This window comes from Squalius cephalus (genome assembly GCF_949319135.1).
Source record: "Squalius cephalus genome assembly, chromosome: 2".
In the NCBI taxonomy this organism is placed as follows: domain Eukaryota; kingdom Metazoa; phylum Chordata; class Actinopteri; order Cypriniformes; family Leuciscidae; genus Squalius; species Squalius cephalus.
Window position 1 is genome coordinate 40,238,220 of NC_137123.1, and position 24,183 is coordinate 40,262,402.

At 40.5% G+C, this 24,183-nt stretch overlaps 1 protein-coding gene across 1 annotated transcript in view; it reads left to right on the forward strand.

Annotated features, from left to right (window-relative positions):
- The window catches only part of lonrf2 (LON peptidase N-terminal domain and ring finger 2), a 259,882-nt gene that overhangs the window by 229,925 nt on the left and 5,774 nt on the right, over positions 1-24,183 (forward strand). The window contains exon 9 of the mRNA XM_079851615.1: positions 7,393-7,551. Within this exon, the coding sequence (XP_079707741.1) occupies positions 7,393-7,551 (159 nt within the window). The remainder of the gene's footprint in view (positions 1-7,392; positions 7,552-24,183) is intronic.

Here is a 24,183-nt window from a genome sequence, read left to right on the forward strand (position 1 = left end):
AGATACGCAAATTGAGTTTTCCCGACGACGCTTTATCTGTAGAGTGGGAAAGGGATCCTCCATAGGGAGAGACTAGTTGCCACTTCAGCACTGCGTTGACATCGGGTCCAGGCGAAGGTCCTTAGTCAGATCTGGAAACGGCCTGGATCCGGCAGGCTGCGGGAAAACCTTGGGATAAACAAAGACACTAAAATTAGCGTAGATGCCATTCTTCTCATGATGTAACAAGTACATCAGGATTTATGGGAAGTGTTCCCGGTTCCAGCTGACCTAATCTATGCAGCCTAATATTGAATTATAGAAGTCTATAATGTATTATGTGAATGCTATGTCAAAGAGATGTGTCTTTAATCTAGATTTGAACTGACAGAGTGTGTCTGCTTCCCGGACAATGTTAGGAAGACTGTTCCAAAGTTTTGGTGCTAAATAGGAAAAGGATCTACCGCCAGCAGTCGATTTTGATATTCTAGGTATTATCAACTGGCCGGAATTTTGAGATCGCAATAGACGTGAAGGAGTATAATGCGTTAAGAGCTCGCTCAAGTACTGCGGAGCTAAACCATTTAGTGCTTTGTAAGTAATCAGCAATATTTTAAAATTGATGCGATGTTTAATAGGGAGCCAGTGCAGTTTTGACAGAACTGGGCTAATATGGTCATACTTCCTGACTCTGGTAAGAACTCGAGCTGCTGCGTTTTGAACTAGCTGTAGTTTGTTTATTAAGCGTGCAGGGCAACCACCCAGTAGAGCATTACAATAATCTAGCCTTGATGTCATGAAAGCATGAACTAATTGTTCCGCATTTGTCAATGAGAGCATATGACGTAATTTAGATATATTTTTAAGATGGAAAAATGCAGTTTTACAGATACTAGACACGTGACTTTCAAATGAAAGATTGGTATCAAAGAGCACACCCAGGTTCCTAACCGACGACGAAGACTTAACAGAGCAGCCATCAAGTGTTAGACAGTATTCTAAGTTATTACGTGAGGAAGTTTTTTTGTCCAATAATTAGAATCTCTGTTTTTTCAGAATTTAGAAGTAGGAAATTACGAGTCATCCAATTTTTTATATCAGCTATGCATTCTGTTAATTTAGTGAATTGGTAAGTTTCGTTAGGTTTTGAAGAAATATAGAGCTGAGTATCGTCGGCATAACAGTGGAAGCTAATTCCATGTTTCCTAATGATATCTCCTAATGGTAGCATGTACAGAGTGAACAGCAGCGGTCCTAGTACTGAGCCTTGTGGTACACCATACTGAACTTGTGATCGATAAGACATCTCTTCATTTACTGCTACAAACTGATAACGGTCAGATAAGTAAGGAATAATTGACGACAGGCCGTTGAATTATTAGAAAAATAATGCACACCCGAGGTGGTAATGCGGTCACGACGCGAAGCGGAGTGGCCGTTCACCTCGGGTGTGCATTATTTTTCTAATAATTCAACGGCCTGAAGTCAATTATTCCGCTTATACTACAGTTACCACACCTCGAAACATTGTTCATATTATGTATTTTAAGACGTTTGTAAAGTTTTTGTCATTAAAACGCTCTTGTATGTAGGACTAATTTCTTACGCATCTAGTCCAATGCCTCCGTTGCTAATTCCAAAACGTCATTTTAGAGTTAGTAACGGAGGTTTGAGCCACTGATAGCAGACTAATGCAGGGGACACACGACTAGCTGACACATTCTCTGACTGTTTTCATCGCAGCAGATTTTAAACACCGACTTTGAACACAGACTGAACGCGCTGAACGCGCGTTTGGGCATTATCAGTCATAAGTATCAAATTGCATTCATAACCGGCCTTAAAGTGTGTCCCCGGCTTTATGCAGTTATTAATGCAGTTATTAGAGAGAGATGTTGCAATAATGAGACAGAAAAGCATGTGCGTCAGTATTATTAGCCTATTTATTTATTAATTTAATTCGTTTTAATTAATTCGTTCATTCTTTTTTTTTTTTTTTTTTTTTCATTGACAGATGACAGTAGACTATAGCCAAATAAATTAAACACAAAGCCCTTTTAACAAGTGGGCCTATAAATAATTATTTATTTATTATTATCTGCAATAAAAATCCGTACTGCAGGACTATCCCTTTATTTAGCCTATATTCAGTTTAATTTTCTATTGATTATAATATAGACAGGACTATACTTTATTTCTTAAAATTAAACTGCATGTTTCTATTGATTGTGAAGCTAGACATTGAAAATTGCAGATCAAGCGCATGGGGCTAAATGCTTTTTATTGTTATGAATTGTATCCTATTTTCCGTTATTACCGTTAACTACGCGAAGTGATATGGAACTGTAATGCGGTCAAGACCTGCCTGGAACTACTTTAGCTGTGCGTTTCCCTGAAAATAATGCACACCTTAGAACGTTCGTCAACCAATCAGAATCAAGCATTCAACGGCCCTGTAGTATAAGTATGATTTAAACCATGCTAGTGCAATTCCACTAATGCCAACATAGTTTTCTAGTCTGTTTAAAAGAATGTTGTGGTCAATGGTGTCAAATGCAGCACTAAGATCGAGTAACACTAATAGAGAGATACAACCATGATCGGATGATAAGAGCAAATCATTTGTGACTCTAACGAGAGCAGTCTCAGTACTATGGTATGGTCTAAATCCGGACTGAAAATCCTCGCAGATATCATTTCTTTCTAGAAAGGAACACAATTGTGAAGATACTGCCTTTTCTAGTATCTTTGACAGAAAAGGTAGATTCGAGATCGGCCTGTAATTGACTAATTCTGAAGGATCAAGTTGCATTTTTTTAACAAGCGGTTTAATCATAGCCAGCTTAAAGTTTTTTGGTACGTATCCTAGAGACAAAGACGAATTAATGATATTAAGAAGAGGATCTATGACCTCTGGAAGCATCTCTTTCAGTAGCTTAGTCGGTATTGGGTCTAACATACATGTTGTCGATTTAGATGATTTAACGAGTTTAGTAAATTCTTCCTCTCCTATAGCAACAAATGAATAAAATTTTTCCTCAGGGAGACTACAATGCACTGCCTGATGCGATACTGTAGTAGACGGTTGCATAGTTATAATTTTATCCCTGATATTATCAATCTTATAAGTGAAGAAGTTCATAAAGTCATTACTGCTGTGCTGCTTGGAAACTTCTGTGTTTGAAGCTTTCTTTTTCGTTAGTTTAGCCACTGTTTCAAATAAATACCTAGGATTATGTTTATTTTCTTCTAATAGGGTTGAAAAATAAGCAGATCTAGCAGCTTTTAAAGCCTCTCTGTATGCAATCGAGCTCTCTTTCCATGAAATGCGAAATACCTCTAGTTTTGTTTTCTTCCAGTTTCGTTCCATTTTTCTGGCTGCTCTCTTAAGGGCCCGAGTGTGCTCGTTGTACCACGGCGTTGGATTATTTGCTTTAATCTTCTTTAAGCGCAAAGGAGCAACTGTGTCTAAAGTGCTGGAAAAGAGAGAGTTAAAAGTTTCTGTTGCAATATCAATAGTTTTACTAAGCTATCCGGGATGCTAAAATGATGAAACTGATCAGGAAGATTATTAATAAAGCAATCTTAAGTGGCAGAAGTGATAGGTCTAACATATTTGTAACACGGAGTCGGCTTTGCAGCCTTGGCTAAATGTAATTTACACGAGACTAGATAATGATCTGAGATGTCATCGCTCTGCTGCAGAATTTCAACGGCATCAACATCTATTCCATGTGATAATATTAGATCTAGAGTATGATTACGACGATGAGTAGGTCCTGACACGTGTTGTCTAACTCCAATTGAGTTTACAATGTATTTAAATGCCAAACCCAATGCATCTTTTTCATTATCGATGTGTATATTAAAATCACCAACAATTAGTACTTTATCTGCAGCCAATACTAACTCTGATAGAAAGTCCGCAAATTCTTTGATAAAGTCTGCATGGTGCCCTGGTGGCCTGTATACAGTAGCCAGCACAAATCTCAAACGTGATTTATCATTTATACTATATATTTTTACATTAAGCACTAACACTTCAAAAGAATTATATTCGAAACTTGATTTCTTAGTGGTTTTGAAAATATTACTATAGATTACAGCAACTCCTCCCCCTTTGCGTTTAAGACGAGGTTCATGTTTATAACAGTAATCTTGCGGGGTGGACTCATTTAAAGTAATGTAATCGTTTGGTTTTAGCCAGGTTTCTGTCAAACACAGCACATCTAGGTTATTATCTGAAATCATATCATTAACAATGAGTGCTTTTGAAGTAAGCGATCGAATATTCAGCAACCCAAGCTTTAGAATTTGCTCATCTGTATTATAGCTGTTTTTTATTTGTTGAACATCAATTAAATTTTTAACCTTAGATAGGTTTAAACATTTTTTGGATTTCCAAATTCGGGGAACAGACACAGTCTCTATATGATGATAGCTAGGTGAAAGAGGCTCTATGTGATGGGATTTATCTGGCCTGGGTGACGCGAGGCCACTAGCAGATGGTTGGTTTAGCCAGTCTGTCTGCTTCCTGACCTGGTGCCCAATTTGTCATGTTTAAGCTCTAAGACTATGAGCCATATTACTAGAGAGAAGAGCAGCACCATCCCAGGAGGGATGAATACCATCTCTTTTCAACAGGTCAGGTTTGCCCCAAAAACTTTTCCAATTGTCTATGAATTCTATATTATTACACGGACACCACTCAGACAGCCAGCGATTCAGTGAACACAATCTACTAACTATCTCATCACTCCTGCGAACAGGAAGGGGGGCCAGAGCAGATTACAGTGCCTGACATCGTAATTGCAAGTTCACACACCTCTTTAATATTAATTTTGGTGATCTCCGACTGGCGGAGTCGAACATCATTAGTGCCGACATGAATATTTTCAGGAGATGGTAGCAGGGCCGCTCCTTCCCCCGGTGGAGGGCCGGGGGAGAATCCTTGGTTTCCCGAATCCCGCTGCTCGTCCCACGACGGGCAACACCCTATTTTGGTTAAAGAAAGAACTGACACACCCATCTCTGAGCACACAGAGTTCTCGGATGACAGTGCACGCCGCTCACGAGCCTCGCCACTCTCGAGCCTCGCCACTCTCGTCCCCCTCTATCGCCAGACCCCTGCCAGAGCACGCCCCCGTGGGACGCTAGTCCTCCCCTGGCCTCCTCTGGCAGGACGCGGCTAATGACCGGTCAATCACTGGGCCGGTCATTCCGCCTCGCTGCACCACCGAGGGTACGTCTGTGGTCCGCATGACCCCGCTGGTACAGTTCTTGGGAGCCTGGTTAGAGCTTCCCAGACTGTCCCGCTGGGTCGCGAGGACCATCAGGCTCGGCTATGCGATTCAGTTCGCGCGGTCTCCTCCCCGCTTCAGGGGAGTCCGCTTCACTATGGTCGGTGGCAATGCCCCTGTCATGAGAGCGGAGGTCGCCACCCTACTGGCGAAGGGTGCGATCGAGACTGTCCCTCCAGCCGAAATGAAGTCCGGCTTCTACAGCCCCTACTTCATTGTACCAAAGAAATCCAGTGGGTTACGACTGATCCTGGACCTGCGCGTCTTGAACCGCTCCCTTCACAGGATGCCGTTCAAGATGCTCACGGCAAAACGCATTTTTGAATGCGTGCGGCCGCAGGATTGGTTTGCAGCGATCAACCTGAAGGACACCTACTTCCATGTCTCCATTCTTCCTCGACACAGACCGTTCCTACGGTTTGCTTTCGAGGGGCAGGCATACCAGTACGTGGTTCTCCCTTTCGGGCTAGCCCTGTCTCCTTGCATCTTCATGAAGGTCGTCGAGGCAGCCCTTGTTCCTCTACGGGAACACGGGGTTCGCATCCTGAACTATCTCGACGACTGGCTGATCCTAGCAGTTTGCGAACACAGGGACCTAGTGCTCCGGCACCTAGCTCGTCTGGGCCTTCGGGTCAACTGGGAGAAGAGCAAACTCTGCCCCATGCAGAGTATCTCTTTCTTGGTATGGAAATCGACTCGGTCGCCATGTGCGCGCAGCTTACGAGCGAGCATGCATAGTCACTGCTGACTTGCCTTCGTCAATTCGAGGGCAAGAGTGCAGTTCCACTGAAACTATTTCAGAGGCTCCTGGGGCATATGGCATCCGCAGCCGCAGTAACACTGCTCGGATTGCTTCTGCCTCCTCTTGGTCTCTAGCGCATGGCGCCTCGCTAACAGACATCTGCAGAGCTGCAGGCTGGGCGACACCTAACACATTTGCGAGATTCTACAATCTCCGAGTGGTGCCAGTTTCTTCTCATGTTCTCGCTTCAACCAGCCGGTACTAGATTCTGCTCAGGTGTCTTCGCTTGCTCGCCATTCCTCTCCACGGACGGGATATGTGCGATATATTCCTCAGGTGAGCCTGATAAGCCCTGAGTTCCTCCAGCACTGTTGACGTCAACGCCAGAGTTATGCCACCAGCAGCTTTCGTGCTTGGCTAGGTGCCTCCATATGCATGGTTCCCCCTCTGGGCGACCCCCACATGTGTATTTTCACTGTAAGCCTCTCTGAGCATGTGTCTTTCCCTCGGCAAGCCACCTTGCCACCCCTGGGGTTGAAATATTCCACCTGCGGCTGGACACCCCAGTGATACTCCATATGCAGCCCCTCGGGGTCATATGTGTATTCCAAGTCCCCCCCTTCGCGTTGGGCATGATTGCATATTTCCACTGAGATATGCTTCCCAGTGTACCTTGGTATTCCTGTGTTAAGTAGGAGTCCTTCGTCCGTGCCAGTCTCACGACAGGGAGCTCAGACTTACGCAGGGCACTGGAAGACAGCCGAGGTGGCGTGATTAGACTGGGAACCCCATTCGTTGTCACTGACGTAACTCGTAGTGACAACGAAAGGGAATGTCTCGGTTACGTATGTAACCCTCGTTCCCTGAGTAGGGAACGAAGACGTTACGTCTCCCTGCCACTTCCGCTGTACCGCTGGAACGCTTGAGTTCAGTCTCAGCTCCTCAGCGAAAACATATCTGCATGTTGCCGGCGTACTTCCTTATATACCCACAGGGTGGGGCGGAGTTACGCTATGCAAATTCCGCAGACCCATGGCATTTCATTGCCATTGGCTCGTTTTATATACTCAAAGATGACATGCTTTCTAAGCGAAACCCCATTCGTCGTCACTGACGTAATGTCTCCATACATACGTAACCGAGACGTTTTCCTAACACTTTTCTTACCTTTGCTGTAACGTCTACACACACTCACACGCATACACACCTAGGTTTTGACCACCTCTCAAAGGCTGTTATCTTTCTTATACCCTGAACAATTAATGATTCATCACATAGCTATTTGTTATATATATTACAATTGTTCTCCATTGCTTGCCAGGACATTGGTATCATCTCTTGTTCATGTGTTGCACTTTCTTCTTGTTTCAGCTTGAACCAGGAAGTGCCCATCTTTGTTTGCACCATGGCATTTCCTACCATTCCCTGCCCACTGCATGTTTTTGAGCCTCGATACAGGCTAATGATACGCAGATCTATGGAAACGGGAACCAAACAGTTTGGCATGTGCATTGCTGATGAACTAAAAGGGTAAGAGGCCTTGAATAAAATTTTAAGTGTGGGTCTACATTTTATTTACTGGTTAATAAAGGGAAATCTGTTTGGTATGGTATTGCAATTCAAATTTTCACCTATATGTGGTCGACCAATTAAAGGGTCATGAAATGCCCTATTTTAGCGCTGGCTAGTTCTCACCAGTTTTGAAAAAGGCGTGGTAAGAAGTGGAGTGGAAGGGGAAGAAAGGAGACTACACTCCCAAGCCCTATTCAGACAGGATTAATTTAACTTGGAGAGCTGTTGTAAAGTAATCATTACCAGAGCTTCTCAGTGATTTTAGTCCCGTCCAAATGTGCTATCTCAGTAATCATGACAGACTATGGGCCCTATTTTAACGATCTAAGCGCATGGTCTAAAGTGCACGGCGCAAGTGCAGTTAGGGTGCGTGTCCAAATCCATTTTTGCTAATTTAACGACGGGAAAAATGGTCGGCACGCCAGGCGCATGGTCTAAAAAGGTTGTCCCTATTCTCTTAAAGGAGAACTCCGGTCAATTTTAACATTGAGCTCATTTTTTTTGTAAATTTGGAGTGCTGTCAGTACAGAGAACAACGACAAAAATCCGTGTTGCCTACACCGTGTTATCCTCTTTTTAAAATTTGCACCCTGTTGACTTCAGTGGGGCCAGTTTTAAACCTGCTTTTAGCCTCTTAACATCCTTGATGTGTCATTACAAGTGCCCAGCCATGCGAGTGATTCCTTCAGAGTGAACACGGTGAATCTGACTGCAGTAGATGTGCAAGATATGAATAAAAATGATGTTATTTCAGCCAGCGCACATACCTGTATTTACATCCTGTTTTCCGTTGAAGTCCACAGTAGTCGATTGTCGAGTTCGGGCGCATGATCGTACGTACTAAACCTATGCGCGTGAACTCGACAATCGATTACTGTGGGCTTCGACCGAAAACAGGATGTAAATACAGGTATGTGCGCTGGCTGAAATAACATCATTTTTATTCATATCTTTCACATCTACTGCAGTCAGATTCACCCGTGTTCACTCTGAAGGAATCACTCACATGGCTGGGCACTTGTAATGACACATCAAGGATGTTAAGAGGCTAAAAGCAGGTTTAAAACTTGCCCCATTGAAGTCAACAGGGTGCAAATTTTAAAAAGAGGATAACACGGTGTAGGCAACACCGATTTTTGTCACCCTATTTTGGTTAAAGAAAGAACTGACACACCCATCTCTGAGCACACAGAGTTCTCGGATGACAGTGCACGCCGCTCACGAGCCTCGCCACTCTCGTCCCCCTCTATCGCCAGACCCCTGCCAGAGCACGCCCCCGTGGGATGCTAGTCCTCCCCTGGCCTCCTCTGGCAGGACGCGGCTAATGACCGTGCCCCCGCACCAGGCCGCTATGCCACCCATGCCTGGGCCGGTCATTCCGCCTCGCTGCACCACCGAGGGTACGTCTGTGGTCCGCATGACCCCGCTGGTACAGTTCTTGGGAGCCTGGTTAGAGCTTCCCAGACTGTCCCGCTGGGTCACGAGGACCATCAGGCTCGGCTCGCATGGTCTAAAGTGCACGGCGCAAGTGCAGTTAGGGTGCGTGTCCAAATCCATTTTTGCTAATTTAACGACGGGAAAAATGGTCGGCACGCCAGGCGCATGGTCTAAAAAGGTTGTCCCTATTCTCTTAAAGGAGAACTCCGGTCAATTTTAACATTGAGCTCATTTTTTTTGTAAATTTGGAGTGCTGTCAGTACAGAGAACAACGACAAAAATCGGTGTTGCCTACACCGTGTTATCCTCTTTTTAAAATTTGCACCCTGTTGACTTCAGTGGGGCCAGTTTTAAACCTGCTTTTAGCCTCTTAACATCCTTGATGTGTCATTACAAGTGCCCAGCCATGCGAGTGATTCCTTCAGAGTGAACACGGTGAATCTGACTGCAGTAGATGTGCAAGATATGAATAAAAATGATGTTATTTCAGCCAGCGCACATACCTGTATTTACATCCTGTTTTCCGTTGAAGTCCACAGTAGTCGATTGTCGAGTTCGGGTGCATGATCGTACGTACTAAACCTATGCACGTGAACTCGACAATCGATTACTGTGGGCTTCGACCAAAAACAGGATGTAAATACAGGTATGTGCGCTGGCTGAAATAACATCATTTTTATTCATATCTTTCACATCTACTGCAGTCAGATTCACCCGTGTTCACTCTGAAGGAATCACTCACATGGCTGGGCACTTGTAATGACACATCAAGGATGTTAAGAGGCTAAAAGCAGGTTTAAAACTTGCCCCATTGAAGTCAACAGGGTGCAAATTTTAAAAAGAGGATAACACGGTGTAGGCAACACCGATTTTTGTCATTGTTCCCTGTACTGACAGCACTCCAAATTTACAAAAAAATGAGCTCAATGTTAAAATTGACCGGAGTTCTCCTTTAACCAAAAAAAATATTGCGGCATTGACTTTAGACCAGGTTTCAGTTGGTAAATGGCGCAGTCTATTTCAGTTGCCTCAAAATAGCAACACACCAACAATGTGCCTGAACACACCTCGTTTTGTCCTTACACAGCTCTCTGGTCTTGGCCATTGTGGACAGGTTGGAGTCTGTTTGATTGAGTGTGTGGAAAGGTGTCTTTTATACAGGTAACGAGTTCAAACAGGTGCAGTTAATACAGGTAATGAGTGAGGACAGGAGGGCTTCTTAAAGAAAAACTAACAGGTCTGTGAGAGCCGGAATTCTTACTTGTTGGTAGGTGATCAAATACTTATGTCATGCAATAAAATGCAAATTAATTATTTAAAAATCATACAATGTGATTTTCTGGATTTTTGTTTTAGATTCCGTCTCTCACAGTTGAAGTGTACCTATGATAAAAAAAAAATTTTTTTTACAGACCTCTACATGCTTTGTAAGTAGGAAAACCTACAAAATCGGCAGTGTATCAAATACTTGTTCTATATATATATATATATATATATATATATATATATATATGTATATATGTGTGTATGTATGTATATGTATGTATATGTGTGTTATACGTGTTTGCACAGATGATATCAGAAAGCAACGTAATACGCACATGGCGACAGGAAGGTGACGGTGGTGCATAAATCGAGTTACTCCTCCCACTTCTGCTAGTTTTACTGAGATATCTTATCCCGTGCGAATTGGCCATTATTATTACAGATGTCTTGTGGTAAAATTACATTACTCCATCTACCCTTGTAAAAACTAATCCTGTCCGAATAGGGCTCTAGTGAGTTAAAAACATCAAAGATTCCCACACATGTACACTGCAATTAACTATTGCACGCAACAAAATGAACAAATATCTAGTGTTTTTTTTTTTTTTTTACAATTAACACAGCATAGTTTCTTTCCTGGCATCCTTTTGCTGCCCTATTCGGACAGGATTAGTTTTTACAAGGGTAGATGGAGTAATGTAATTACTCCTCCCACTTCTGCTAGTTTTACTGAGATATCTTATCCCGTGCGAATTGGCCATTATTATTACAGATGTCTTGTGGTAAAATTACATTACTCCATCTACCCTTGTAAAAACTAATCCTGTCCGAATAGGGCTCTAGTGAGTTAAAAACATCAAAGATTCCCACACATGTACACTGCAATTAACTATTGCACGCAACAAAATGAACAAATATCTAGTGTTTTTTTTTTTTTTTTACAATTAACACAGCATAGTTTCTTTCCTGGCATCCTTTTGCTAGCGTTAAGGGGGTCGCACACCGGACGAGATGCGCACCGGACGAGATTATTATTAATAATAACAACAGAAGTTGTAGCTGCAGATTAAGTATCCAAAATGCCCTTGACTCTAGATCCAATATCTACAGTATAATTAATAGGTAAAATTGAGGAGAAAAACCATTTAATAGAGACATCAGTAGCAAGATTGGTAATAGTGATACTGGCCTTTATTAATAGTTCTTAGTGAAAAGATGCAATTAAACACATTCAAAAATAAACTATGTGAAATTACAATATAAAAATATATATTAAACATTTTAATGTTTGGTGCGATTACAGAAAAGTAATAATTGATAACGGGTCATTGAATTATTCGAAAATAATGCACACCTGAGGTGGTTACACCTTGGCTGTGCTGCATTATTTTCTAATAATTCAATGGACCCGAGTCAGTTATTCCTTTTAAAATATGGTTACCACACCTCAAAACAGATGTTGTATTTTAAGATATTTGTCAGGTATTTGACCTTAAAACACAATTGCGAGGTTATTTTTTCGCAATTTCAAGGGTTGTATAAGAAATGTTCTTCTATTGTTCTAGATATCAGGCTGGTTAAGCTACTAATTACCTCAGGGGTCTCAGACAATTATCCAATCATGGATGCCATGTTTTAGTTGGGCTAGTTATTAAAGATCTATATCATAAAAATATACTTCATTGACTGTTCGATTATAATTCTGATATAAAAAAAAACATTTCTTACATTTTTAAAAACATTCTTATATCACATATTCTTTTGTTCCTTCCCATTTCACAGTACAATCAGAAGTATTGTAATCATGTGATTTTTAACAATAAATATGCAGTATGTTTGTTACTATTCCCTATATAGTGGGTGTTACAGTATTGATGTTTGGCATGCCTATTCGATTATTGATAAATATAGGCAGGTTCCAGTTTAATCTAATAGCCTAAATAGGCTACAAAATTACAGCAAAATGGTCATTCCAAAGAAAAAGATTTTATTTATTCGAAAATGGTCAGAAATATAGGCTACAGTATTTTTAATTTTATGGCATTACACTTTAGCCAATGTATGCTACATTCCACTGTGTCCACGGCTAGAAGAACTTTAGAAATTCTATTTATGCACTTGTTGCATGCCATTTTTTGTAAGTTCCCTGAACCAGAATTTATTAATGGCAGCAAGTCAGACAGACTTTGTAGTTAGGGGCCAAGCACCAAAGGTGCGGAGGAACCTATAGTATCTGTTCCCGTTCTTATTATTAGGGGCCAAGCACCAAAGGTGTGGAGGCACCTATTGTATCTGTTCCCATTCTTATTATTAGGGGCCAAGCACCAAAGGTGCGGAGTCACATATTGTATCTGTTCCCGTTCTTATTATTAGGGCCAAGCACCTATTGTATATCTGTTCCCGTTCTTATTATTATTCTTCCTTCTTCCGCTCTTGGAGTCTATGGCAGCCCATAGAACCGCTTGCGGTAAAGTTGTAATGGTTTGACACTCTGATAGAGGACAGTCCCAGCCAATACACCAATTTTGGTGTGTCTTAAGTCATTCCCTCTAGCGCCACCACCTGTCCAAAGTTTCACTCATATTTTGCTAATAACTTTTGAACCGTAAGGCCAATCAACAAAATTATTTTTTCCTCTGATTCCTGAGCTCATGTTAATTCAATTGCGATTCAACGTCATTTTCCGTCATGGAAATTTTTCTGCCATTTTGAATTTTCCGAAAAACCTACTTTTTCGAACTCCTCCTAGGCCGTTGCTCCGATTTTCACGAATATTGAACCAGATCATCTCCAGACCATGCTGACAAAAAGTTATGGAATTCAAGTTGATTTGTCAAACAGTTTTCAATAAACGCACAAACAAATTTTACGTAATGCTTGCAAAAACAGACTTAAGGCTGTATCTCTGCAACGCTTTATTGGGATTCAGACCAAACTTGGTACATGTCATCACAAGCATGACCTGAGGCTGAGACCCGCGTTTCGGCGCAGTGCCACCTACTGGTCTGAAGATATGAAAAATGGATAACTTATAACTTATAACTTCTGAACGGTTTGTCCAAAAATCATAAAATTGGTCTTGTTAGATTCAGGGCATCATGCCGAGTAAAATGATATCCAATTTTACCATATCGGCCATTTTGGCTGTCGGTCATTTTGAATTTTGTGCTAAAATGCTGTATTTTAAGAACACATGAATGGATTGTTCCGAAACTTGGTATGGGTCATCAGTACGATGCCCTGAATGAGCCTGAATCAGTGCCACCTAGTGTTCAAAAGTTATAACAGAATGTCCAAAATGGCTTATAACTTTTGAATAAATCTGCCTATTGAAATGACACTGGTCTTAATAGATTTCTTGGGTCACGTCGAGAACATAGATACCAAGTTTGCCATGTTTGGCCGAAGTTCCTGTCCGCCATCTTTATTTTGTCTGATTTTCACCAAAATCGAATCGTATCATCTCCAGACTGTGCTGACTAAAAGTTATGGATTTCGTGTCGATTGACAAAACCGTTTTCGTATACCACAGCAGCAAAGTTGAGGCATGATGCCAAAAGGACTATTCAGGCTTTTTCTCTGCAATGCCTTGACATATTGACACCAAACTTTGTATGTGTCATTGTCACTTCACTCTGACCACATCACATCAGTTTTATAACTGCGCCACCTATTGGTCGAAAGTGATAATCAATTAAATCATATTTTTAATTACTGTTTATATGATTTTTCAGGCATTTCGCCTAAAATCCTCTTTAAATGTCTTTAATTGCTCATTGTTGCAGTTGTTCTGACACTTTCAGCCATGTCTTGTCGTCATTCTGCTTGGCCCCGGTAATTGCTGCTTGCAGCTATATTTGGTTTTGCTTCTCTTTGAATATAGTCTTTGAGAGCATGCCACACCATCTCAATGAGATTCATATCAGGTGATTCGGTGAGTTTCTTAAGACAGTTTATACCCTCTTTAACAATGACTCTCTGCTTGCAGCAGTGTGCTTCATGTCATTGTCCTGGAAAAAAAGGTGATGAAAAAAACTGATAGGAGTTTTTCCTAATGTATAGGGCGGCAAATTATAAAAATAAAATAAAAATCTATATAACCATCTTATTAAGAAGGTTATTTAAAGCCCATTTAAAAGACAACAATTGTTAGTACAACCAAAGGCATCATTTTTTTTGAGTCAAATGAAATTTGAATGCATCTTCCAAAAATAAAAATATTTTTATTTAAAATATGTATTCAAATATGTATTATATTAAAAATATGTAATTTATGTGATTCATGCACAAGTATTTGTTTGCATCAGTGTACACCTTATCAGGTCTAAATACCCCAAGACATCTGTAAGACAAACTGTAAAGGGTCTTTTTTTATTTGTTTACACTGACAATAACAACAGAACAGTGATTTTGTAAAATAACAAACAGAATGCGATTTCTTCTGTCTCGGTCTCCGTTCTAGAGCGCGTCATAAAATGACTGCACCATTTTAATAAAACATATAAATCATTTGATAAATAGATAAATCTTATTGTTTACTATCTTATTTCGTCCTTTCAATATAAAAGTCTTTGCTACTCACTCATAAAGACAGTCTTTGCTGCCACCTAATGGTGTATTAATGTAACTTTCACGATCACTAACGGACTCTTTCCAAATATTGCATATTATTTATATAAAATAATATTTATTGAACAACAATAGCTATTATAAAAGACAATAGGAAATAAACACAAGCAAACAATTCAGTCAAACATACAACAGCAGTGCTCTAGTACTGGATTTAAATTAAATATTGCCTAAATATAAAGTTATGGAACTTAATTTTCCCCTTAACCCAAAGAATACCCATTTGATATACCGCAAATGAATTATATCTCATGTTTAACCACTATCCACATAAGAGCTAGAGGCAAATTTCTGAAGGACTGGCCAAGATTAAGCCGTTCTCAACGGGTACATGAGAGCTGAACGGCTGCTTGTACAACAAATTGTAAAATAGGTGCTATGTTTATGAGTCACATATTTGAGGTCTAAATAACCACATTCTCACCTATAATAAATCTTAAATGGGTCCTATTATGCTTTTCAACTTTAGTGAAGTTTAGTTTAATTTTGTAATGTTGCTGCATAAAAAGATCTGCAAGCTCAAAGTCCACTCCAAAGGGAGATATTTTATTTAACAGAATCCCCTTTTCAAGAACTACAGTGAATGGCTCATTTGGACTACAACGGGATTTTTGCGGATCTTATGAAGTCACAATGTTACTTATTTCAATAATCACAATAATCGTTTTTCTGTGCACTACACATTTTATGGAGAATGCTTTTGTAAGATGGTTCACTGCTCCTTAGGAAAATTAACCATGGTTTTTGATTGATTACTGTTTGTATTACCTTAGTTTTCAGACAAATATCAAAATTAAATGGTGGATAACATTGTATCTATAATGTATAAGAAAATTACAAAAAACATGCCACTCTGAGACATCCTGTGAAATCCCTGCTTGCAAAGTCCATGCATGACATCCGTTCTGCACGATCCTCTTGTTCGTTAACATTGTCAGGGTCTGAATTGGGCTCAAATTGGTTTGAAATAACCTGACAATTTACACTAGAGAAGAACTCGCAGTTATGGAGGGGCTGGACATTTCCCGTACACGCTCTAAGTCACAACACACTGGGCTAACTAACCAATCACAGCACATTTTGTATTGCGGAAGGAGGGGCTTCATCGAAATTGGTGTGTTCGAGCCAGACTGGGGAGAGAGGTGGGGAATATTGCACATTTGAGAACCAGAAAGAACTGTTGTATAAAATGTAATAATCTGTAGACTAGGCATACTTAAAGATTGATTTAAAAGAAATAACAACAGCAGTCTGATCTGGTCTACAGTAGCTACTGAGTGTTGAACTAAAGAATGTTGTTCCATGCACCACCTGGTGGATATTGTGTGAAGCACAACAAAATTATTTTAATTCTTAAAAGCATGCCTGCAGGGCTCTCAGTGATCATCCGTGACGAAATGGCCATGGTACAATGATGTATAACTATTAATCAATATCTTACTCTGGAGGCAGTCATATGCAATTTATTTGCATTAAAAGAAATTGCATTAAAGATCCTGCAATATCAAAACAAGTCATTTTTGGATCTTGATTAAATAAATGCTTTGTTTATAATGAGGGGGATGTTTTAAGCTATAAACTTGCTGGATGTATGGTACAAAGACCTTTTATGTCAAAGATCAAGGCAAATTTTATTTCTTATGTCATGACCCTTTTAAAGACCAGTTACACATACTGAATGGATGGCATTTGTGTCAGTCTGTGAAACAGAATTTATGCCATGCAGAAATGCAATTACTACATTGAATCGATAACCACTGGGAAAGTCATGCAACACCAAGGATGGACGATATGGCCCAAAAAAATATCACATTAAAATGTTTCATGTCAGTAAATATTGATGATTATCATGATAAATGACAAATCTTTATTTGTCTATATAAGTTTAAAGGCAGATTTTGGCTCCTTGTAGAAACCAGACAGTTAATTGTGTTTAAAAAAAAAAATATATATATATTATTTTTATTTTTTTTAAGAACATGACAAACACTTAACAAACAGGTGAACATTTCACAAATCTAAGGTAGTACATTCAAAACATAATGATAATTTTCGTTCTTCATCAAAATATGCACAAGTAAACTTAAGTAAAATCCTTTTTCAGTCTTTTTTCCTTAACAAAATAAATATAAATATCAAATTAATGTCTTAGTTTCTGCATGTTCTAACTGGTGATATTCTTTCAAATCATGAAATAGGTTTATGTTGCCTGACTTTGATGGCACATATCTTTGGCACAGTTTGGCACAGTGCAGGATGCAATATTAAATATAGCTGCAAGCAGCAATTATCGGGGCCAAGCAGAATAAGACAACAAGACATGCGAACATGGCTGGGAGTGTCGTACCAACTGCAGCAAGGAGCAATTAAAGACATTTAAAGATGAATTTAGTCAAAATGGCTGAAAAATCATATACATTAACCCTCTGGGGTCTGAGCTGTTTTCTGGGCCCTGGAGGTGTTCTGACATGCTCTGACATTTGTGGTTATTTCTGTTACTTGTGACATTTTCATGGCTAAAGTCTAATTACACTGTATTCAGCACAAACTCTGCTACAATAATATATCAGCAGCATGTATGTAAAAGTTTGTCGTTTTGAGATAATGACATTTATGCATGGTTTGTGAAAATACAAAAAAAAATTCTTACTGAAATAAGGCCATGAAACCCATACTGATTATTTCTTCACAAGACTTTTGAAAATTGTATGACGTAGCCTAGAATATTTGCTCCAAAACTATGTGAAAATCACCCTGACTGCTCATTCAGAGAAGACAGTATATTGATTTAAAATTTGTACGACGTGTTATGTGTGAGAAAGCTTTATGCGGGAGGTCATTAATATGTAAGCTTTTCACACCTGAGAAAGACAAAGACCCTCCCCTAACGGCCCTATTAGGAGCTATCAGGCCCTATCATTCTGAGCAACCTTTCACAAAGAATGAGGATATAAATATTCTCATTCTTCTCCAAAAAGAATGGCTTTTTGATTGTTTGGATTTATTTACAACACAACATAATCCAAATATACACAACAAATGACAAAAAAGCACTTATTGAAAACAATGATCCAAAGACAGAGACCTTTCTGCCATTCCTAAAAACATTGTACATACCTTTCATTTCCAAGGTGTTTGATTTTCACTTTACCATGTTCATGTACAGAGACTCATGTGAATGTTGAAGTCAGCAGGACTCAGTGGCATCTGGGCCCTGAAAGAAAAAAAAAGTGAACATACTGATATCAAGAGAAAGGCCTGCACGATTTTGGGAATAAATTTTAGATTTTTCTGGTTAAAATTACTTTTTAAAATTCACAGAATACACACACACACGCACACACAAATGTTTCCAACAATACATAATATAATGAACATCAGGTTTGTTGTGCCTTGTAGGCATAGGCTATGCGCAGTGCTGCATAAAATAATAATAACAATAACCTATAGCAGCCTATAAATCTTCCAAAAGATTTCAGTAACAACTAAGCTAGAGAAAAATATATTGATTATCATGTTACTTCAAATGTTTCCATTCGTTATGATGATATGAAATGAGATAATAGTAAAAACATGAAGCCGTTTGGTGCGTTTTGCTTTTCAAACGCGATCCAAAATATCAAACATTCAACGCGATCGCGCTCAAATATAAAACATTATGGTTACCATATACATATCTACGTTTGAGCAGATATCCACAAACACAGTAACAGTAAACACGGGTCTAAATATTATAATATTCACCATATATCTAGCAACAGTTCAACTGCAATGTGAAATTTATGCAACAATAAACTAATATGTAAGAATTTCTTACCTTACATCTTTCTTGTCTTCAAATCGCATTCTTCTTCTTCTGAGGTAAATCCAATGTAAGCTCACGGCACGTCTTTCAAACTCGACGAAAAGCAGAGACTTGTGAAGTTTTTTCGTGCTTTGTTTTTGAGGTAATGAGCGCGATCGCGTTCCATGTGGAGATTTGCATGTGAATCTCTTTTGCGCTCGTGGGCGTGGTCAAATTAAAAATAATTAGGAAGCGTTTGAGAAGCTGGACATCTTGTTGGTTTTATACAAATTACTTAAACAGAGAATATTTGGTTTCAGTTTGAATCTGATCATTTAAAAGTACACAATTAAATGTTTATAAAGGTATATGGCTCATAAATGTGTGACAAGTATTCGCTGAGTTTGGTTTCAGTTTATAGACGTGCTCAAGAAAAAAAAGTTCACCGCGATGGGGAGGCAGAAAGCACACCCTGTTTATTTTCTTTATTTTACAAAAGCACAATGTTTTGATTTGATTGTAAGTGGACACATACAAAAGTAGAAATATCACAGATTATTTTTTTATATTTCTTTTTTCTGTATGACCATAAATGACGGAGTAATTTAAGTTTATTGTGCTACAATGTGAAGAAAATCCAGCAAAACGCGCGGGCGCGTTTGTCGACCCCAGAGGGTTAACTAAAAATAAGATTTAATGGATTATCACTTTCGACCAATAGGTGGCGCAGTTACAAAACTGATGTGATGTGGTCAGAGTGAAGTGACAATGACACATACAAAGTTTGGTGTCAATATGTCAAGGCATTGCAAAGATAAAGCCTGAATAGTGCTTTTAGCATCATGCCTCAACTTTGCTGCTGTCGATTTTAGTGCAAAAATCTCAATTTGCTTCGGAGTTATAGACATTTAAATGAAAAAACACGTAAAAAATGACTGACACATGACTTTGATTGAATATTACTACCCCTAAACATCAATATTTTCGCATTTGGGCATTGATGTTTAGCTATCGACCTATGTTTTCAAACTTCTGACGGTGGTTTCGTCTCAATCGGACAAACGGTTTCGAAGATATAGCCTAATGTTTTTTAAGCGCTAAATCACAATGCTACACAAACCGTAAGGCGAAACCTAGCATGTTTGGTATCGTTGGACTCGGCAAGGTTTCAGGAGTCTAATTAGATGAGTCTCGTGAAAATAAGTCGACCACACCCAAAGTTATAAGCATTTGAAAAAAAAATTCACCACTAGGAGGCGCTGTTTCGAAACTTCTCACGCTCGTTCAGGACATTGTGCTGATGACCCATACCAAGTTTCGTAACAATCCGTTCATGCGTTCTTAAAATACAGCATTTTAGCACAAAATTCAAAATGGCTGACAGTCAAAATGGCCGATATGGTAAAATTGGATATCAATTTTATGATTTTTGGACAAATTGTTCAGAAGTTATAAGCAAAAATAGCCATTTTTCATATCTCCGGACCAGTAGGTGGCGCTGCGCCGAAACGCAGCATGTTGCCTCAGGTCATGCTTGTGATGACATGTACCAAGTTTGGTCTGAATACGATAAAGCGTTGCGGAGATACAGCCTTACGACTGTTTTTGCAAGCGCTACGTAAAATTTGTTCGAGCGTTTATCGAAAACGGTTTGACGAATCAACAAGATTTTAATAACTTTTTGTCACCACTGCCTGTAGATGATCTGGTTCAATTTTCGTGCAAATCAGACAAACTGTCTAGGACGGGTTCGAAAAAGTAGCTTTTTTGGAAAATTCTAAATGGCGGCCATGTTTTTATGACGGAAAATGACGTCATAGGGTGCAATCGAATCGGCATAAGCTCAGGAATCAGCTGAAAAAAAGAATTTTGTTGATTGGCCTTACGGTTCAAAAGTTATTAGCAAAATAATAGTGAAACTTTGGACAGGTGGTGGCGCTAGAGGGAATGACTTAGAAACACCAAAATTGGCGTATTTAATGTTGGGACTGTCCTCTATCAGAATGTCAAACCAAAACAACTTTCCCGCAATCGATTCTATGGGCTGCCATAGACTCCCAGTCGGAAGAAGGAAGAATAATAAGAACCGGAACAAACACAATAGGTGCCTCCACACCTTCGCTGCTTGGCCCCGAATAAGAACCGGAACAAGCACAATAGGTGCCTCCGCACCTTCGGTGCTTGGCCCCTAATAAGAAACAGAACAGATACAATAGGTGCCTCCGCACCTTCGGTGCTTGGCCCCTAATAATAATAAGAAGAAGAACGGGAACGAAAACAATAGGTGCCTACGCACCTTCGGTGCTTGGCCCCTAATAATAAGAAATCTAACGGATACAATAGGTGCCTCCGCACCTTCGGTGCTTGGCCCCTAATAATAATAAGAAGAACGCGAACAAAAACAATAGGTGCCTACGCACCTTCGGTGCTTGGCCCCTAATAATAATAAGAACGGGAACAGATACAATAGGTGCCTACGCACCTTCGGTGCTTGGCCCCTAATAATAATAAGAATGGGAACAGATACAATAGGTGCCTACGCACCTTCGGTGCTTGGCCCCTAATAATAATAAGAACGGGAACGAAAACAATAGGTGCCTACGCACCTTCGTGCTTGGCCCCTAATAAGAAACGGAACAGATACAATGGGTGCCTCTGCACCTTCGGTGCTTGGCCCCTAATAATAAGAAACGGAACAGAATCAGAATCAGAATCAGAATCAGAAAGAGCTTTATTGCCAAGTGTGCTTGCACCCACAAGGAATTTTTCTTGGTACTGAAGCTTCCAGTGCACATATACAAATACAAAAAGAAACATAGTTATACAAATTCTAAGAATAAAAATATATAAAAAATAAATAAAAATAGTATAAAAGTAAAAAAAGTAGGGTCACAGTTGGGTTTAGTCCGAATAAACATTTACAGATTATGAACATATTTACAGTATTTTGAGTAGTATGAATAATATAAATATAAATATCACCTGAGTTAGAGAATATTGCACTAGACAGTGGGAGTCTAGCGCATGTTACAGATTATAAACATATTTACAGTATTTTGAGTAGTATGAATAATATAGATATAAATATCACCTGAGTTAGAGAATATTGCACTAGACAGTGGGAGTATTAAACTTACAGGCATGCCTTGGGGGGCATGTTAAGTGTTCAGAAGGGAAATGGCCTGTGGAAAGAAACTGTTCCTGTGCCTGGATGTTCTTGTGGCCAGTGATCTGTGTCGCCGTCCTGACGGTAACAGTTCAAACAGGAGGTGACCAGGGTGAGTGGAGTCTGTGATGATTTTACCTGCTCTCTTCCTCACTCTGGAAGAGTACAGGTCCTGGAGGGTTGGCAGGGGGGCACCAATAATCCTCTCTGCAGTCCGGACTGTCCGTTGTAGTCTCCTGATGTCCGATTTGGTAGCTGAACCAAACCAGACAGTGATGGAAGTGCTTAAAACAGACTCAATGACGGCTGAGTAGAACTGGATCAGCAGCTCCTGTGGCAGATTGAACTTCTTCAGCTGGCGAAGGAAGTACAGTCTCTGCTGGGCCTTTTTCACAATGGAGTCAATGTGATTTGCCCACTTCAGGTCCTGAGAGATGGTAGAGCCCAGGAACCTGAATGACTCCACTGCTTCCACAGTGCTGTTCATGATGGTGAGAGGGGGGAGTGCTGGGGTGTTTCTCCTGAAGTCCACGGTCATCTCCACTGTTTTGAGTGTGTTCAGCTCAAGGTTGTTATAACTGCACCAGACAGCCAGCTGTTCAACCCCCAGTCTGTAAGCAGACTCGTCACCATTTTGGATGAGACCGATGACAGTGGTGTCGTCTGCAAATTTCAGGAGCTTGACAGAGGGGTCTTTAGAAGTGCAGTCATTAGTGTACAGGGAGAAGAGCAGAGGGGAGAGAACGCACCCTTGGGGGGCGCCAGTGCTGATGGTGAGGGTCCTGGATGTGAGTTTCCCCAGTCTCACTAGCTGCTGCCGGTCCGTCAGGAAGCTGGAGATCCACTGACAGATTGAGGATGGCATGGAGAGCTGAGTCAGTTTGGCTGTGAGAAGATCAGGGATGATGGTATTGAAGGCCGAACTGAAGTCCACGAATAAGATCCGTGCATAAGTCCCAGGTCTGTCAAGATGTTGCAGGATATAGTGCAGTCCCATGTTGACTGCATCATCCACAGACCTGTTTGCTCTGTAAGCAAACTGAAAGGGATCCAGCAGGGGTCCAGTGATGTCCTTCAGATAGGCCAATACCAGTCTTTCAAACGACTTCATGACCACAGACGTGAGAGCGACAGGTCTGTAGTCATTAAGTCCAGTGATTTTAGTTTTTTTGGGAACCGGGATGATAGTGGAGCGTTTGAAGCAGCAGGGAACTTCACACTGCTCCAATGATCTGTTGAAGATCTGCGTGAAGACTGGGGCCAGTTGGTCAGCACAGGCTTTTAGACAAGCAGATGAGATGCCGTCTGGGCCTGAAGCTTTCCTAGTCTTCTGTTTTTTGAAGACTCTGCTCACGTCCTCCACGCAGACCTTAAGCTCAGGTTGGATGGCAGAAGGGGGGAGGAGAGGGGTTGCAGGAGGTGATGGTGGATGTGTGAAGTGCACATCAGAGCGGGTGTGAGGTGTGAGTCTGGGCTTCTCAAACCTGCAATAGAATGCATTGAGAGTGTCAGCCAGTTGTTGATTCTCCACAGATGGGGGGGATGGTGATTTGTAGTTGGTGATGTTCCTCAGGCCTCTCCAGACTGATGCCGGGTCGTTGGCTGAAAACTGGTTTTTCAGCTTTTCAGAGTAGCTTTTTTTAGCAACTCTGATCTCCTTTGTCAGTCTGTTTCTGGCCTGGTTATACAAGATTTTATCCCCACTTCTGTAAGCATCTTCTTTGGCATGACGAAGCTGTTTGAGTTTCCCAGTAAACCATGGTTTATCATTAGTGAATGATAAGAATGTCCTGGTAGGAATGCATGTATCCTCACAGAAACTGATATATGATGTTACAGTATCTGTGAGCTCATCCAGATCGGTGGCTGCAGCTTCAAAAACAGTCCAATCAGTGCAATCGAAGCAGGCCTGTAGATCCTGCTCTGCTTCGTTGGTCCATCTTTTTACAGTCCTTATTACAGGTTTAGCTGATTTCAGTTTCTGCCTGTAGGTCGGTATAAGATGAACCAAACAGTGATCAGAGAGCCCCAAAGCTGCCCGTGGGACGGAGTGATACGCATTCTTTATCGTGGTGTAACAGTGGTCCAATATATTACTGTCTCTGGTAGGACATGTAACATGCTGTCTGTATTTTGGCAGTTCACGGGAGAGATTTGCTTTGTTAAAATCCCCAAGAATGATTAAAAGAGAGTCTGGGTACCTTTGTTCCATTTCAGCTATATGTTCAGCCAGCTGTTGTAGCGCCGCGCTCACACACGTGTCTGGAGGAATGTAAACATTCGCGAGAATGAATGAGGAAAACTCCCG